The sequence below is a fragment of the Canis lupus genome, chromosome 8 (genome assembly GCF_003254725.2).
Source record: "Canis lupus dingo isolate Sandy chromosome 8, ASM325472v2, whole genome shotgun sequence".
NCBI classification, from domain to species: Eukaryota; Metazoa; Chordata; class Mammalia; order Carnivora; family Canidae; genus Canis; species Canis lupus.
Window position 1 is genome coordinate 39,117,849 of NC_064250.1, and position 19,873 is coordinate 39,137,721.

At 40.0% G+C, this 19,873-nt stretch overlaps 1 protein-coding gene across 1 annotated transcript in view; it reads left to right on the plus strand.

Annotated features, from left to right (window-relative positions):
- Positions 1-18,525, plus strand: part of PPP1R36 (protein phosphatase 1 regulatory subunit 36) — a 69,319-nt gene extending 50,794 nt beyond the window's left edge. Inside the window, exon 11 of the mRNA XM_025444025.2 lies at positions 18,056-18,525. Within this exon, the coding sequence (XP_025299810.2) occupies positions 18,056-18,374 (319 nt within the window). The 3' untranslated portion in view covers positions 18,375-18,525. The remainder of the gene's footprint in view (positions 1-18,055) is intronic.
- Positions 18,526-19,873: the final 1,348 nt, after the last annotated feature.

Genomic DNA, 19,873 nt, shown 5'->3' on the forward strand with positions numbered 1-19,873 from the left:
CATCATAGAACTCACACTGGAACATGTACCCATTAAAGAACAATTGGGTGGATTTTTACAGCTAGAATTTTTTCCCCATTAGTTCTCAAAGCAAACCAGGAAGAATGGTAGTTACAGTTGCTGGGTTTTCAAGCCAGAACCCTAAGATACAGAGCTGTTGTTACCAGTCTAGAATTGTAAGTTTGTCTTATGAAATCATTAGTTTATTAATTCACAAACAAATACTTACTGTGTACCTGCTGTGTTAGCTTCTGAGAATACTCTCATTACAAGGCAGACATGGTTTGTGCCCTCCACATGGCTGGAGCTTCTCCTGGCAGAGGGCAGAATAAAAGGGAGTTAGCAGGGACCAGATGGTTTGTGCTTTGTAGGATGTAGCATGAAGTTTGTATTTTATCTAATTGGATGGGAATCTGATGGAGGGTTTTAGGCAAAGGAGTGACATGATCCAATTTATATTTGAAAAGATTGTACTGGGTGGTGTGTGGAAGATGGACTGGCTTGGGGGGTCGGGGAGTGGAGGCTGGAGGCTGGAGGTCAATTAGAGGTTAAGAGCCCAGGACAGGAAAGGTGGTGAGTTGGAGTAGGAATGGATTCTGGATAAGGTAGAGTTGTCAGGATTTGCCAACAGATGGGCTGTTGGGGATGAGAAAAAAGAAAGCAAGGAAACCTCTAAACTTTTTGGCCTGAGCATTTGGATGTTTGGTATTTCCATAAGGGAGAGTGGATGAAGAACAGGTTGAGGGAGAAATTTCCAATTCTATTTTGGATGGTTAAGTTTGAGATGTCAATCTGTCATTCCTGTGGAAATGAGGTGGCCTTTGGTTAGAGAGATCTGGAATTCTGGGGAGAGATCTGAGGCAGAAATACAGATTTGGGGGTAAAGATAGAGAAGACAAAGAGCCGGCCATAGGGCACTCTACATGGAAGAGGGGACAAGAGGAGCAAACAAATGTGGCAAATACCTTACATGCTCCAACTTGACTTCAGAATGTGCCACTAGCCAGTGAGGTAAGAAGAAAAACATGAGAGGATGAGGTCATGGCAGACAAGAGAAAAAGTCTGCCATGATGTAGAAAGTGGGCAGTGGGGTAAAAAATGCTGCAGAGAGAACCAGTAAGACAGAAACAGAGAGGTGTCTGTTGGATTTGGGAACATAGAGGTCAACTGTGCAGGATCCAAGTGTGGAGCCCCCATGATGTGGTCTGAGTAGAGAAAGTCTGGTGAGAAAGTGGAGACCAAGACTCTGGCCAATGCACAATGGTTTGCTGTGAAGGGGGAGAAAGAAATGGTGCAATAGCTAGAGGAAGACATCAGGTCAAGGCAGGAGGTGGAGTTTTAGTATTGAGTTGTTTGGGTTTTGGAATTTTAGAAATAAGAAATAATAGAACCATTCTGTATGCTCCGTTTGTATGATCATCTACTCCGTTTAGGTACAAGACCAGCCATGAAAGTTGTATCATTTTTTTTTCCCATAGGATTCCTTAACCATGTTATGAGTCCTCAAGGATTGAAAGTAACAGCATCTGAGCCCTGAGCCAGCCTTTCCTCTGTAGATTTTATTTTGTGCCCCGGCTTGTATTTTTAAGATTAAGTTTGGGGTGCTTGAGTGGCACAGTCTGTTAAGTGTCCAACTCTTGGTTTCAGCTCAGGCTGTGATCTCAGGGTCATGAGAAGGGGCCCCCTGTGGGCTCCACACTAAGTGTGGATTCTCTTCCCTCTCCCTCTGCCCCTTATACCCTGTGCTCTCTCTCTCTCTCTCTCTCTCAAATTAATAAATAAATCTTTTTTTTAAAGTACTAAGTTCATTGCTCTTTTAGAATTGACTCCCAAGGGAAAGACTGCCTCTCTTAAAAATTTACTATGATTATTTTCATGAGAAAACAAGAATATTTGACCCATCATGGTTTCCTCTTCTTCTTTTGCTACAAGAAATCAAAGAAATAAATGTCATGCTTAATCATGAGAATTCAGAGTTTTGGTTTTGCAGATTTACATTTTCTATTTTTACATATTTGTGTTGATTATACCTTTCCTTTTCTTTTTTAATTAATTTTTTTAAATCTGGAAGTAATGGCAAATTCATATGTAGTTGTAAGAAATTATACAGAGAGATCCTGTTAATTTTTTTTAAAGATTTTATTTATTTATTCATGAGAGACACACAGAGAGAGAGGCAGAGACACAGGCAGAGGTAGAAGCATGCAGGTATCCTGACATGGGACTCGATCTCTGGTCTCCAGGATCAGGCCCTGGACTGAAGGTGGCGCTAAACCGCTGAGCCACCCGGGCTGCCCCAATCAATAATTTATTCCTTTTTATTGATGAGTAGTATTCTGAGATGTAGATGTAACATAGTTTATTTTTTAAAAAAAGATTTTATTTATTTTAGAGAGAGAAAGAGAACAGAGGGTAGAAGCAAAGGGAGAGAGACAAACAGACTCTGCTGAGCACAAAGCCTGACACAGGGCTCCGTCTCACAACCCTAAGATCATGACCTGAGACAAAATCCAGTCAGATGATTAACCAACTGAGCCACCCAGGTGCCCCACACTTTGTTTAATTCATCCTTTGAAGGATATCTGGGTCATTTCCAGTTTGGAGGCCATTACCAATAACGCTGCTATAAACATTCATGTACAGATTTTTGTGTGAACATCTGTTTGCATTTCTCTGAGCTTATATCTTTTATAGTGAATTGTAGTAGGTCTTTTCTGTGGATGAATGGTACATAATCATCAAAAAACAAAGATGATCTACTTTCTTCTTTGTCTTGTGATTGTTATTAGCATGCTATTACCCCTCATCTTCACAGCTTCCCAGTCTCTGAATACTCTTGTGGCCTGGAAAAAAGCAGATGAAATTTAGAAGAGTTACATAGTTTGTTTGCAGGTCAAGTGGAACCTGAATTCTGGTATATGTTCTCAACTCTTGGCTTTTACACAAAAACCACTACAATTTTTAAGATGTAGTTTATTATTATTATTATTTTTTTTTTTGCTCTTCTCTCCCAGATCCTGGACTATAGTAACCATGTTTTTTTCAAGTTGCTTGCTTAGGAAAGGCTCAGAGATGTGGTTGGGCATTCTCTCAAGTGGGTAGGCAATCAAAACAAAAGTTCTAACAGAAATGGAAGTACAGTTGACCCCAAGACCTACTTCAATCTTGACATAACACTTGAAAATAGGGATCCCTGGGTGGCGCAGCGGTTTGGCGCCTGCCTTTGGCCCAGGGCGCGATCCTGGAGACCCGGGATCGAATCCCACGTCGGGCTCCCGGTGCATGGAGCCTGCTTCTCCCTCTGCCTGTGTCTCTGCCTCTCTCTCTCTCTCTCTCTCTATCTCTCTCTGTGACTATCATAAATAAATTTAAAAAAAAAAACACTTGAAAATAAGATAATCACTTCATGAAACCATGGTAAACGAACCTCTGCTAGAAAGAACGCTCAATTCAGAGAAGGAGACAGAATGACTCCACCATGAAACCCAAGCCATACATCTCTGTGGAAGCCACATTTTCCATCAATGGAGGAATAAAGGATGGGAAAGTGTGTGTACCTGTTCATTTTCAAGGATCTAAAGTGACACATATAACCACAACACTTTGAAACTTGAAGTCAACCACAAGAAAAAATCGGGAAAGACCACAAATACATGCTAGTTAAAGAATATCCTTGAAGAATGAATGGGTTAACCAGGAAATTAAAGAAGAAATTTTAAAAAATACATGGAAGCAAATAAAAATGAAAACAAGCAGTCTAAAACCTTTGGGATGCAGCAAAGGTGGTCCTAAGAGGAAAGGATATTGCAATACAGGCCTACCTCAAGAAGCAAGAAAAGTCTCAAATACATAGCTTAACCTACGCCTAAACAAGCTAGAAAAGGAACAGCAAATAAAGCCTAAAGCCAGCAGAAGAAGGGAAATAATAAACATTAGAGCAGAAGTAAATGATACAGAAACAAACAAATACAAAAACCCCAGTGGAACAAATAAATAAAACTAGGAGCTGGTTCTTTGAAAGAATTAATAAAATTGATAAACTCCTAGCAGACTTATCAAAAAGAAAAGAGAGAGGACTCAAATAAATAAAATCATGAATGAAAGAGAAAAGATCATATCCAACACCACAGAAATACAAACAATTATAAGAGAGAATTATGGAAAATTGTATGCCAACTAACTGGGCAATCTGGAAGAAATGGACAGATTCCTAGAAACATACATTACCAAACTGAAACAGGAAGAAATAGAAAATTTGGACAGACCCGAAACCAGCAAGGAAATTGAATCAGTAATTAAAATCTCCCAACAAACGAAAGTCCAGGGCCAGAAGGCTTCCCAGCTGAATTCTACCGGACATTTAAAGAAGAGTTAATATCTACTCTTCTCAAACTGTTCCAAAAAGTAGAAATAGAAGGAAAACTTTCAAACTCATTCTACGAGGCCAGGATTACCTTGATTTCAAAACCAGACCCCACTAAAAAGGAGAAATAACAGGTCGATATCCCTGATGAATATAGATGCAAAAATTCTCAAGAAGATACTAGCAAATCTAATCCAACAGTACATTAAAAGAATTATTCTCTGGACGCCAGGGTGGCTCAGTGGTTGAGTGTCTGCCTTTGGCTCAGGTCGTGATCCCAGGGTCCTGGGATCAAGTCCCACATCAGGCTCCTTGCAAGAAGCCTGCCTCTCCCTCTGCCTATGTCTCTGCTTCTCTCTCCGTGTCTCTCATGAATAAACAAATAAAATCTTTAAAAAAAATAAAAGATAAAATAATTATTCTCCATAATAAAATGGTACTTATTCCTGAGCTGCAGAGGTGTTTCAATATTGGCAAATCAATCAATGTGATACACAGTATTGATAAAAGAAAAGATGAGAACAATATATTCTTCTTAATAGATGCAGAGAAAGCATTTGACAAAATAAAGCACCTATTCTTGATGAAAACCCTCAACAAAGTATGTATAGATGGAACATACCTCAACATCATAAAGGCCATATATGAAACACCCACAGCTAATATCATCTTCAATGGGGAACAACCGAGAGCTTCTCCTTTATGGCCAAGAAAAAGACAGAGGTGTCCACTCTCACCATTACTATTTAACATAGTATCGGAAGTCAGCCTCAGCAATCAGACAACAACAACAAAAAAATAAAAGGCATCCAAATCAGCAAGGAAGAAGTCAAACTTTCACAACTTATAGACAACATGATACTCTATGTAGAATACCCAAAAGACTCCACAAAAAAAAAAAATATGCTAGAACTAATACATGAATTCAGCAAAGTTACAAGATATAAAATTAATGTACAGAAATCTGTTGCATTTCTACATACCAACAATGAAGCAGCAAAAAAATAAATCAAGGAATTGATCCCATTTACAATTGCTTCAAAAAATATACGATACCTAGTAATAAACCTAACCAAAGAGGTAAAAGATCTGTATTCTGAAAACTATAGAACATTTATGAAAAAAATTGAAGAGAACACAAAGAATTGAAGAGGACACAAAAACATTCCATGCTCATGGTTTGGAAGAATAAACATTGTAAAAACGTCTACACTACCCAAAGCAATCTACACATTTAATGTAATCCCTATCAAAATGCCACCAGCATTTTTCACGGAGCTAGGACAAGTAATTCTAAAATTTCTATTGAACCACAAAAGACCCTGAATAGCCAAAGCAATGCTGAAAAAGAAAAATCAAATCTAGAAACATCACAATCCCAGACTTCAAACTGTATTACAATGCTGTGATCATCAAGACAGTATGGTACTGGCACAAAAACTGACACACAGATCAATGGAACAGAATAGAGAACCCAGAAGTGGACCTACAACTCTCTGGTCAACTAATCTTTGACAAAGCAGGAAAGAATATTTGGTGGAAAAAGACAGTCTCTTCAACAAATGATGTTGGAAAAACTGGACAGCAACATGCAGAAGAATGAAACTGGACCACTTTTTTACACCATACACAAAAGTAAATTCAAAATGGGTGAAACACCTCAATGTGAGACAGGAATCTATCAAAATCCCAGAGGACAACACATGTAGAAACCTCTTTGACCTCAGCTGTAGCAATTTCTTATTAGACGTGTTGCCAGAGGCAAGGGAAACAGAAGCCAAAATGATCTATTAGGACTTCATCAAGATAGAAATCTGCACAGCAAAGGAAACAATCAACAAAACTAAAATGCCATCTGTGGAATGGGAGAAGATATTTGCAAATAACATATCTGATAAAAGGCTAGTATCCAAAATCTATAAAGAATTTATCAAACTCTACACCCAAAAAACAAATAATCCAGTTGAGAAATGGGCAGAAGATATGAATAGATGTTCAACATCACTTATCACCAGTGAAATACACATCAAAACTACAATGAGATATCATCTCACGCCTGTCAGAATGGCTAAAATTAACAACACGGGAAACAAGTATTGGTGAGGATATGGAGAATTGTTGTTGGGAATGCAAACTGGTGCAGCTACTCTGGAAAAAGTATGGAGGTTCCTCAAAAAGTTAAAAATAGAATTACCCCATGATCCAGCAATTGTATTGCTAAGTATTTACCCAACGGATATAAAAATACAGATTTGAAAAAAAATATTTGCACCCCAATATTTATACCAGCATTAGCAACAGTAGCTGTGTACCCTTTCGAATCTAAATAATCATGAGATGATGTACCAAGTGCTCTTCCAAAGTTTGCAAGCGGCAGGGATGACAGCAACAGCCTCCAGTGAAGAGGGGTGGCAGCGGCAGGGGGCATGTTGGACTGGTTCAGCAGTGTGGCCTTGCCTGTGGTTGTGGCTAGTCTACTTCGCCTTTATTCTTGTCTGTTTTCCAAGCTTTCCTGATAATTCTACCCAATAAGCTCCCAGTAAATTATCTGTCTGTGTAAGTCAACCAGTGTTGATGGATAGGCCACTAGTCTCAGATTCTCAGGAAAACTTCCAGAATTGTTTTAAGTATGTAAATGCAGGACTAAGCCTCATCTGGTGTAGACATGTTGAAATACTTCCATGAGAGTCGGTAGACACTGCCTCTACCCCCATGGGATCCCAGACTCCCTGATTTCCTCCTCTCATACCCTGTCCCCTATAATCATCTCAAGGGGTTACACTAGGCCCAGGTGCTCTGTGGCATTCTTTCTGATTGACAGGTGCCTCTGGTGAAGCGCCTAATTGTATATAGTATACACATATAAGTGGATGTCTGTATGCATGTGTACATATATATTCATGATAAGTTCATCTCATTGGGAACTTACTATGCATTCTGTGTGCCTAATGTGAGATTTTTCCATATCACATGTAGTTTTTTAGCATATGTAGTCCTCCCTTTTCAAATGGCTATTTGGTGTTCCATTGCATGGATTTAACCATAAATAATTTAATTAATTTGGGGAGGTTTCAAAAGATAGAGATGCCCTACCTCCATTTCTTAACACCCAACTCCAGATGAAGATTCAGGAAGTCTAGGGAGGGGCTGACCATATGAAAGTTCCCAACTTTCCAGGTGGTTCTGATTATCAGCCGGGTCTGGGATTCTTTAGCATAGGCAATGCATCAGTTCACCCTACAAATATGAGAGAACACGAGAAGCCATGAAACTTCCTTTTATAAAAAAAAAAAAAAAAAATTGTCTGTCTTTTCCTTTCTAGGACACAAGATATAAAATAAACAATATAAAAATTTGTGTTTAAAGACTTCCAATTCTTTAGTTCATAGTTGCCCTGGCTTGCTACCAGATTGTAAATTTGCTCTGCTTAGCAATAACTAAAAGGAATGCCAGTCTAGAAGCAAGATGAGGGGCAGAGCCCTCTCAGTAAGTTCCAGATATCCAGGCCAAGCTTTTGCTTCCAAAGAACATTGCTGTCCCTCCTGTATTTAGAATAAATTCAACTTGGATTGTCCTCCAGGAACTGAGTAGTGGCCAAACACCAGTATTTCTTCAGATTTGGTAATGAGCTTTGATTGTTTCTTCATAAGTCAGCATAACGCTGAGATAATCATTGCAGTTCTTGGAAAAGATTAAATGTGAACTCAGTTCAACACTCCCAGACTATCTGGAAACCAAAAAAGTATATTTATGGGAAAAGAGGCTTATATAAATACTTTCTTCAGTGACCCACATGATAGAGTTGAGAATAAGTATCTTGCTTTTGGTGGATGATACCAAATTAGGTGGAGTTGCCAACATCCCAACAGTGAGAACTCAACTCAATATGACCCTTTTAGACTGGCCTTGACAAATTTTTAAAAAATGATCCACATCACAAATACAAGACGAAAAATGGCTCACAGCCCTATAGTAAAAAAAATAAAATGTTACAAAGTTTTCAAAGTTAGCAACTGTGTCACAACTACAAACACAGTTAACTACTGTGTCACAACTATAGTTTGCAAGAAGGAAACTATTGGGAAAACAAAAGAACATGATGCTGGAATGTTAATGAGGAAACGATAAGCAAAACTCCTGAATACTTTCCCACATATGGCCTTGGTTAGGCCTTAGCTAGACAATGCTCCTATCCAGTTAGGATCTTCATAATTTGGGAAGAATTATCTAAAAGAAATCAAGTGTGCCCTAAAAAACATGGGTGACTAACATGGCAGAGGGTGGGGGTGAGGGGGAAATCTCTGGGAGAAATTTTAAACTAAATGGAATTATTTAAACAAATCAGAAATAAAACTCAGACACAGCCTAAAAATTCTCTTCTGATATTCATGGTGTGATTATAAAGAGACTGTTGAATATATTTTTCTCTCTCCTACAGAGGATACAACTGGAGGTCAAGAGGTAAATATGTAATAATTCAGATTAAGCTAGATCTCTTGATGGGTCTGCTCAAAGCCGATTAGTGTGCTGGTGTGTAATACCTGGAATGTACAGAGCATGGACTTGAGCCACACTGCCCAGGGTTCAGACCTCAGCTCCACCACTTACTCCCTGTGAGGCTTTGGGTAGGTTACTTCCTTTCATGCTGCTTCAGTTTTCCATATGAGAAATGGGGAGGTCTATAGTGTCTGCCTCATAACGTTGTAGGGAGGATAGTATGAAGTGTTGTATGCAAAGCCCTGAAAAGAATGTGAGTATTGGCTATTGATGGTAAAACTTCCAGAACAGGCTCCAGGAGGTGATTCTTGAGTCTATTCCTAAGCATTTAGAAGACTATATCGGGACACCTGGGTGGCTCAGTTGGTTGGGCATCTGCCTGGCTCAGGTCATGATCTCTGGGTCCTGGGATTGAGCCCTCCTGTGTCAGGCTCCCTGCTCAGCAGGAAGTCTGCTTCTCCCCTCTCCCTTTGCCCCTCCCTCCACTCATTTTCTCTCTTTCTCTTTTTTAGAGATTTTGTTTATTTATTCGTGAGAGACACAAAGAGAGAGAGAGAGACAGAGAGAGAGAGAGGCAGAGACACAGGCAGAGGGAGAAGCAGGCCCCATGCAGAGAGCCCAATGTGGGACTCAATCCTGGGATTCCAGGATCATGCTCTGAACCAAAGGCAGACGCTAAACCGCTGAGCCACCCAGGGATCCCTTCTCTCTCTCTCTTTCAAATAAGTAAATAAAAGTCTTTAAAATAAATAAAATACTATCTCAAACTAATGATTAAATCTGTAGTGCTAATTCAACTCTGTGAAGAGCACATGGTGTCTACACTAAACATGTCATACAATATTTTAGTCATAATTTCAAAATTGCCTCATTCTATCACATTCTTTTCTTAAAGATTTAATTAATTTATTTGAGAGAGAGAGATTGAGACAGTGGGAGTGAGGGGAGGGGCAGAGGGAGAAAGAATCCCAAACTGACTCCATGCTGAGTGCAGAGCCTGATGTAGGACTCAAGATTCCATGACTCTGAGATCATGACCTGAGCCGAAATCAAGAGTCAGACATCAGTCACTTAGGCACCCCTCTGTCACATTCTTATAACACAAAATTATAAATCTTGTGTACTCAGCTGAGTCTGCCTTATGCACAATATACATATTCAATCACATATTCAATCAGAATTGCAAGCCTGGACATACTTATGAGAATATTTGCTCCTTAGCCTTTGATATTGCAGAGAAATAATCAAATAATCTTCATAACAAATCATGAAATATATTCCTCCCTGAATTTTGTGTCAGTGAGCTGGTTCAATTCAATTAAAATAAATTCCATTTAGTTAAATAGGCATTATTAGGGACCTGTGCTAGGTCCTTAGAAAGACTAATAACACTTGTCCCCTTAGCCTTTAGAGACTGCATGGTCTACCAAGAAAAGGAAGAAACAAAAATAGTACATTTTATTTTATTTTTAAAGGATTTATTTATTTATTTGAGAGAGAGAGAGAGATAGCAAGAGAGAGCACAAGCAGGGAGGAGAGGGAGAAGCAGGCTCCCCACTGCATTGGGAGCCCAACTTGGGGCTCTGTCTTGCATCCCTGGGATCATGACTCAAGCTGAAGACAGACACTTAACCGACTGAGCCACCCAGGTGCCCCCTAAATAGTTCATTTTCATGGTACATTTCAGGTGCCAGCTGCCAGCTGCCATGGAAGCATAGAGCCTGACTGATGATTATAGCCTGGGAATCACCAAGGGTCACAGAAGCCCAGACACTGAAGTGAACTTTGAAGAAAGTGGAGGTGAGAGCATTTCTTGAGGTGAAGCTGAAAGGAGATCTAGGAGTGACGGCTCCTGTCAGGCCCAGGGACTGGCACTCAGTATGTAGAGTGAGGAGCACAGTGGTGTGGAGAAGAGGAGGCATGCTGAGAGGAGAGAAACTGTTGACTCCAGGGATTGACAGCATTGAGTGATGCTTCCTGCCTCTGCTAGAGCCCTAGCCTGCCCTGGAGTCTATCAGTGACCAATGGTGGGAATGGATGAGGTGGCCTCTCCCAGTTCCTCTCCTGCCCTCTGTGTTGGGGAGAAATTCATGTAACTTGTAGGGACTCCATCTTCCAAGTAGAGAAAAAAAATCCACATTTCATCAATGTGGTTTTAGGAAAGAATGCACCTCTTTATATATCAGGAAGAGTTGAACAAGCACTAGATTTAGAGTTATGTTTTAGGCCTGGGTTCAAATCCCAGCTCTGAGGGCACCTGACTGGCTTAGTCAGTAGAGCATGTGACTATTGATCTCAGGGTTGTGAGTTTGAGCCACATGTCTTTTTTTTTTTTAAAAAAGGAAGCATTCATTCAGCTTATTTCTATACTCCAAATTGGTACAAGTATGGTGGGAATATTCAAGAAGCCCCCTGCCCATGTCATTACGAAGTTTTCCATGACAGGACCGATAGGGAGAAATAGTAAGAAGAGAGGATGGGGTGTCCCTGCAGATCCAGGCCAAGAGTAGGTTAGGGGGCCTCTTTCAGATAGCAGGGTTGTTTTTTCACTGATGTTTTCCTAAATAATAAGAAGCCAGCACTGTTATAAATCAGTCCCTCCTAGGGTTACAAGGAGGGTGGCCTGGGTGCCACTACCAGGCCAGTCCCCACCCAGCAAGCTCAGATCTTGAGGAGACAAGGCTGCATATATGTTCCTAAGCACCAGCTCGTCTCTGGACATGGCCAATGTGGCCCAGCACCACTAACAGGAAGTCTTTATTTTCAAGGCCGGGCAGGGAAGAGGCAGCTGGACAAGAAGTGTTCAGTGCTTTGCTATGGTACGAGGTCAAGTCTTTTTTCAAAGCAAATGACAGATCATCCTTTGTCTATCCATAGCTAAGTGACACCCGAGGTCCCAGAAGGAATAGTTGGTGCCCATCATGAGATGCCAGGCCCTCATCACATGCTTGTGTCAGGCTCTAAAATGAGAGGCGATGAGCTGGCCCTGCGGTCCTGCCCCTGACCCCTGGCCAACGACTCTACTTTCACCCTGTACTCTGCTTTGGTGTCTGGTTTCACAGATGCCAAATAAAAACCTCATTGATTCAGCATTTGGGATCACTGGAGCTGAACAAATAGAAGTTTTCCTTTGCAATACCTTTAGTGAAGGGTTTGATTAAATGAACAAGGTAAAAAGTTGTTAGAGAAAAGGGGGATTTAACCCAATTACAATAATAAATGTATTAAAAAGACTTTCAGTAGGGTTGTATTAGCCCTTGTTGGCAGATGGGTTTCATAGTTTGATCCATCTCCATTTGGTTGGCATGATGCTATATTTGAGTTTATTTAAAACAGTGCTATGCTTGGGGCACCTTGGTGGTACAGTCAGTTAAGCATCCGACTCTTGGTTTCAGCTCAGGTCATGATCCCAGGGTCATGATCTCAGGGTCGTGAGATCAAGCCCCACATTGGGCTCCATGCTCAGCATGGAGTCTGCTTAAGATTCTCACTCCCTCTTCCTCTGCCCCTCCCCCCCCACTGCACCCATACTTTTCCTCTCTCTTTGATGTAAATAAAAAATAAATCTTAAAAACAAAACAGAGCTGTGGTTGACTAGCAATATCTGCTCTGGGCTCATGAAAGATGATCAGAGGTGGTAGTAAATAGGCCAGGTATTTGATTCCTTGATAGTGTTCAAACTTCCTTTAGAAACAGAGCTATGAAAAAAAAAAAAAAAAGAAAAAGAAAAAAGAAACAGAGCTATGTGAAGAAAACAAATAAAATGAAGGAAAGTAACACTAATTATTTGTTATGTTCTAGACCTATGCTAGATACTGTAATTAATTTTTTCATTTGATTCTCATTGTGCTCTGAAAAGTAGTAATGATTATTTAGATTTTACAAGTTGATAGATGCCTGGCTGGCCAGTCAGAACATTGTGACTCTTTTTTTTTTTTTTAAGATTTTATTTATTTATTCATGATAGACACACAGAGAGAGGCAGAGACACAGGCAGAGGGAGAAGCAGGCTCTTCGAGGGGAGCCTGATGCGCAAAACAATCCCTGGACCCTGGGGTCACGCCCTGAGCCAAAGGCAGACATTCAACCACTGAACCACCCAGGTGTCCCAAACATTGTGATTCTTGATCTCAGGGTCATGAGTTTGAGCCCCATGTTGGGTGTAGAGATTACTTAAATAAGTAAAACTGAAAAAAAATAAAGCAAAAACAAAAAAACCCAAACCAACAAATGGGGAAGTTGAATCTTATAGATATTGAGTTGACAAAGGTCATATGGGCCTGAGAAACTAGGTTACAAATGAAGGTTTGGTTAACTCCAAAGTCCACACTCTTTTAGTTAAATAAAAAGGACCTCTAGTTAACAATACATTAAAAAAAAAAAACCAATACATTGAAAGGTTTCAGTATGTATGAAAACACTTTCATGTATTTTTAAAAAGATTTTTAAATGTATTTATTTTAGAGAGAGAGAATAGGAAGAGGGTCAGAGGGAGAGGGAGAGAGAGAATCTAAAGCAGACTTCTTGCTGAGTGTGGAGTCCATTCGGGTCTCCATTCCCATGGCTGGGAGATCATGACCTGAGCTGAAATCAAGAGTCACCTCCTTAACCAAATGAGTTGCCCAGGTACCCCTGTCTGGAAACACTTTCAATTTAAAATATTTAAGTGGAGGGGTCACCTGGCTGGCTCAGTTGGTAGCATGTGACTTTTGATCTTGGGGTAGTGAGTTTGAGCCCCACATTGGGGGTAGAATTTACTTAAAAATAAATAAATATAAAATTTAAGTGGAAGTAAAATGGAATAATAAAAAAATACCAAATAAATTCAAAAGAAGACAGGAAAAGAGAAAAAAAGAAACAAAGGAAAGATGTGACAAATGGAAAACAGCTAGCAATGAGATATTTAAATCCAACATATGGATAACTACATTAAATGTAAATAGTCTAAACCACCTCTAATAAAAGGGAGAGATTATCGAATTGAACAAAAAGGCTAGACCCAGCTGTATGCTACCCATAAGAAACACACTTGAAATATAAAGACACAAATAAATTGAAAGTAGAAAGATAGAGAAGGATATGTCATGCTAACAGTAAATCAAAAGAAAGCTCAAATGGACTTGGAAAACAAGGCATATCACCATCAATAAAGAGGTTAATTATATAATGATAAGAGAACAATTTTATCAAGAAGATATAATCATTTTGGATGCCTGAGTAGCTCAGTGGTTGAGTGTCTGCCTTTGGCTCTGGGTGTGATCCTGGAGACCCGGGATTGAGTCCCACATTGGGCTCCCTCCATGGAGCCTGCCTCTCCCTCTGCCTGTGTCTCTGCCTCTCTCTCTCTCTCTCTGTGTGTCTCTCATGAATAAATAAATAAAATCTTAAAAAAATATATAATAATTCTAAATATATATGTACCAAATAACAAAGCTTCAAAATATCTGAGTAAAAACTGATAGAGCTGGAAGAATAAATGGAGAAGTTCATAATTGTAGTTAGAGATTTCAACACTCTTCTCTCAGTAACAAGATGGAGCAAGTAGATAAAGCAGATGGTAGAAGACTAAGGAGAGAGAAGACCTGAACAGCACTATTAACCAACGTGACCTAATTAACATTTATAGGACATTCCACCTGACAGTAGATACCCAGTCTTCTCAAGTACACACAAATTGTGCCCCACTATACCCTGGACCATAAAACAAACCTTAGCAAATTTAAAAGAATTGAAATCAAAGTATGTTTTCTAACCACAATGGAATTAAATTAAAAGTCAATAAAAGAAAGATATCTGGAAAATCCTTTAATATCTAGAACCAACACACTTTTACATATTCCATGGGTCAAAGAAGAAATCACAAGGGAAATTAGAAAATATTTTGAATTGAATGAAATAGTCTAAAGTGCTGACATTTCACAAAGTCCACCTTGTCTGAATTAGTATGATTTGCCTGCAGGTTTTAAGGCAATGTGCCATTGGGACAATTTTATTAAAATACAGGAGCGAGGACACCATGATCTCATCAGTCTTTAAAATGAGAAGCAGATGGGTAATGTCTATAGAATGCCTTCCCCTCTTTTTGTATTCCTGGCTCTGCCCTGATTTCAGATCACAAATGAACACATTCCCCAATGGAATTTGACTCCAGACACCAGACTAGTGTTGTTTCTTTCTGAGGGAGCATCTTGCTCATGATACAATCATTGTGCAGTGACCAAGAGGCCAAACGCCCTCTCCCCAAAAAGCAAGAGTCAGCAGTCTTACTGGCACTGAGTTTAAACACCTTTAAATGACAGCACCAAGCATGTGTCCTGCCCTGTTGCAACCTTCTGAAGAGAACCAGAGGCCTGTGTGAAGTTCACTCCTTCATCAGAGGAGCTGATGAACAGGGTTTAGACAAGAAGAAAAACCAACTGAGATATGGGGATAATATGTAGATTACATGTCACTAATAGTAATCATAACATGCCCAAACTGCTTACTCTGTCTCAGGCATTATCTCTTTAAACCTTACAGCAACCCCATGAGGTAGGTCCGTTCTGCAGCAGAGAGACTGAGGCACAGCGTGTTAATAAATTCTTAAGGTCCCACAACCAGCAAGTGACAGAGCTGGGATTCTGTCCAGCCTGTTGGCTTGAGTAGCTGAGTGGCTCCAGAGGCCTCATACTGAAGTACACAGTCTTAGTCTCCATGGGGAGCCCTGAGGGAGGCCTGAGAAGCAAATGGGAAAAAGGATGCTGGAGGCGTGTCAGTGCTCATACAGAGGAACCAACAGAGACCCAGAGAGGTCAGATACTTACCCATGGTTGTTAGGCTATTGATGGCAGATCTCACACTAGGACTCAACCCTGCTAATCCCCAGGCCAGTACACTTTGCTCTACACAATGCTGTCTCCTCGCCAAGGTGTCCCAGGAGAATCACTCCTCTTTCTTACCTCCTGGCATATATACTTTCCAAAGTACCAGTGTGACCAACTGTAGATGCAGGTGTGACTATAATGAACAGAGCAGTGGTAGTATTACCAGGCACCGTTCTGAGAGCTGCTTGGTGTCAGGGAGAGGGAGAAGACTGGGAATGACTGGACTATGTGGGCCCATGTAATATGGGTCTGGTCAGAGAGCCTCAGGTCACACATGTGAGCTGTGTGGTCTCAAGCAAGTTACTTCACCTCTCTGAGCCTCTATTTCCTTGTCCACAAAATTGGGGTAATAATACTCATTGGGTTAACCTCATGGGTTCACTGTGAGTATTAACTATTAGGGCTAATGCACATAAAGCACCCAATCCAGTGTCTGGCACATAAGTGCCAAGGCAACTTTGGCACACAATTGCTAAGTGTTGCTTCTTGAATTGTCTGCTTAGGAGTTGCCTGAGCATATGGTCCTTTAACTATGACCTATAGATGAAAAAAAAAAAAAAAGTTGTTTTTCTCTTCCTTTCTTTACCATCTTGAGAGTGGTGATTTCTACCTGTGTGTTTTCCTCAGGTGCTCACCAGCCTGGGGCTTTGAGACATTGGCCTGTCAAGACCTGTTCTCACAGTCCAACTCAGAGCTTCTCTTTGCTTTTAACACATACCACCCAGCTTTTAGAAAGTTCCTTCCTGGATCCAGAGAGGGTGTGTCTAGCAGTGCATTCTTTCCAAAGCCCAGAAATGGGAGGATTCTATGAGAATGCTTTGTAGAATACATATATTTGGCAGAAGGGCATGAGGGTGGCTGAAAGAAAGAGCCTGTTGTTTTGCTTCCTAGTTTTGTATATTCAGTCTTTTCTGTAGAGGATTAGGGCTCCATTTGAAATTTTTATTTTTTATTTTCTTTTAAATTATTATTTATTTTAGGGAGAAAGTGAGAGTATGAGTGAGACGGGCAGAAGGATAGGGAGAGAGAATCTCAAGCAGAGTCTGGACTGAGTGCAGAGTCCTATGCAGAGCTCAATCCCATGATCTTCAGATCATGACCTGAGCTGAAATAAAAAATCAGATGCTCAACCGACTGACTTACACAGACACCCCTCCATTTGAGATTTTTAGAGATAGCATCTCTAGAGTCTACCCTGAGATCTGTAGGGGGTTATTTTCAAGGTTTGGACCCCTTCCATTGGAAGCACCCAAAGCTGCCCATTGGACAGACTAAAATAGTAGAATTTCTTCTCCTTGCCAAAACGTCAGAAATGAGCTCTTGCTAATAGGTAACAAGAGTCTTTAAAAAAGGTTTTTTTCTCCACTATGATTCTTTTTAATTTCTTGGAATGAAGATAACTTTTTTAAAAGTTGACCTTATTTTGAGATGTGGTTTAGCCATCTCAAAGTAGTAAAATTATAGACAGCTTTGTTCCTTTTGCTTATTTGTACTTTTCTAATTTTTCTACCATAAGAAAGAATTACTTAGGTAATTTATTCTGAGGAAATCACCCCTTACTCTGACAAAGATGTCAGCATTATTTACGGAGAACACTACAACCTAACAGTTCATCAATAGGGAATCACTTATCTGAAGTATGATTCACCCATACAGTGATATACAATACAACCACAGGGTGACATTTACAAAGAATATTTAATATTATGGGTAATGCTCACAATAGAATGTTAAATTTAAAAAATAGTATATGTAATGACACAATCGAATGGCTAAAATAAAAAAGACTGACTATACAAAGTGTTCATGAGTGTGTGGAAGAACCAGAACAATCATACACTACTGTGGAACTATAAGACAGTACCAATACTTTGAAAAAGTTACTTTTTAAAATATAAATTTAATATATAAATTTAAAATACATAAATTTGGTAGTGCCTGGGTGGCTCAGTCAGTTAAGCTTCTGCCTTGGGCTCATTATCCCGATGTCCTGAGATCCAGCCCTGCGTTGGGCTCCCTGCTCGATGGTAAGTCTGCTTTTTTCCCTCTGTGCTTTCTCTCACTCCCAAACAAATAAATAAAATCTTTTAGGGGCACCTAAGTGGCTCAGGTCATGATCCTGGGGTCCTAGGATCGAGTCCCACATCAGGCTCTCTGCAGGGAGCCTGCTTCTTCCTCTGCCTATGTCTCTGCCTCTCTCTGTGTCTCTCATGAATAAATAAATAAAATCTTTTTAAATAAATAAATAAAATCTTTAAAAAATTAATTTTAAAAATAAAATAAATACATTTAAACATATACCTACTTTCTGATCTAATAACTTTATTCCTAGATATTTATTCAAGAGAAATGAAGACATATGTCCACAGGAAGACATGTACATAGCAGCTCTATTCACAGTAGCCCCAAATTGGAAACAATCCAAATGTCTACCAGCAGGTGAATGGGTAAACTGTGGTGTTTATGTTCCACTCCATACAATGGAATACTACTCTGTAATCAAGAGGAATGAACTGCTTATACCTGCAACAATGTGGGCGAAACTCGAAAACACTAGGCTGAATGAAAGAAGTCAACATAAAAGAATACATAGGTATGATTTAATTTATATGAACACTAGAAGAACAAATCTAATCTATGGTGACAGATAGTTGATTGGGAGTCTCCTAGAGCTGTGGACTGAGATCACTAATGGAAAAATGACCCAGAGAACTTTTTGGGGTAATGGAAATATTCTGTATCTTGATTGTTAGTAGTGGCTCTAGGAATGTGTGAAGAAATATTCATTGTTGGTATTTGCAATATGACTAAATAAAAGATATTATGTATCTGTGTGTGTGTGTGTGTGTGTGTGTGTGTATGCCAGATATAACACCATAGGATCTCAATTTTAAAAAGAAAAAGGGGGGCAGATAAAGAATACCGGAAGCATATTTCTAGAAACGTAGTGGTGGTTAACTCTAATTTGTGCAATTACAAGAGATTAAAAGATTATTTTAATAATTTTCTGGGTTTCACCTAGATTTTGTCCTATGAACAAATATTCATATAAATGTTAGCAAATACAATCTAAAAATAATTGTTGAGACTATTATTTAAATTATTTTTTTTACATCCTTAAAGATATTCAATCAATTATATCTCAGTACAGCTAGTAAAAAATTCAAAGACTTTTTGGTGACACATGTCTGTAGAGAACTAAAAAAGAGACAGCAGGCATGTGTTCTTCAGCTCACGAGCTATCTTTACCAAGTCGTGAACTGCATACCAGCCATACCATGTGAGAAAGTAGCTCCTATAATGCTGAGCAACACATCTCAGTATGGGTGTCTCCTAAAAACTTAGAGGATTTATGTGAGGTAAGCAGATTTTGCACAAAGTTCCCACTGAGATCATTGAGTTCTCACTATGGCTCTATTCCACCATCCTCGGGGAGGTGGAATTAATGAAACTTCTGGATTGGTCCTTTGGAGACTTTGACTTGAAAGGGGCTCTGTGGGTGATCCTCACCCCAAGGCCTGTGCCACCCAGTCAAGTGGGCATAAAGGGGCAGAGACCCTGGAGTGTTTCTCCATGGGGTGCAAACCCTGGAACCGACTCCTTTGAGGAGGGATACTCCCAGAGCTGTCATCCCCAATGGCCATTTCCCTCCTTTGAGCCTCTCTCCCCTCCAAAATTGTGAGAACCACAGCTTCTTCCTCCTGGGTACACCCCACTCCCATAGCTCCTGTATGTGAACGTACTACTTTTTCTAGATTAGGTCATTTTTATTTAGTTGATTTGGTGGCGTGAAGGGAAAGTAGCCATCTCCCCTAAGGGAGGGTGCTAATGTCAGGGCTAAGGGAGAGAGTGGACACCATGACTCTAAACTTCTCACAGGGTCAGAAATCCCTGGATGCTTCTGTGCAGTTCTTGGGAAAGATTATGAAGTTGGTCAAACTGTTGGCTGGCCCAGGTCAGAGAAGGTGCTTCCTGCCTCTCTTCTTACCTTTGGTGCCTCTTCACCCAGGAGATCCATTTTCTCCCAGGCTGGTTCCACCACCAGAATATGTTCCATGGCTTAGCTTCTGTTCATAAAGAACTAGCTGTTCTGGCTGAAATCTGGCCCGTCTGCTCAAACGATCTTCACAGTGGCTCTCTCTGGTTTCTA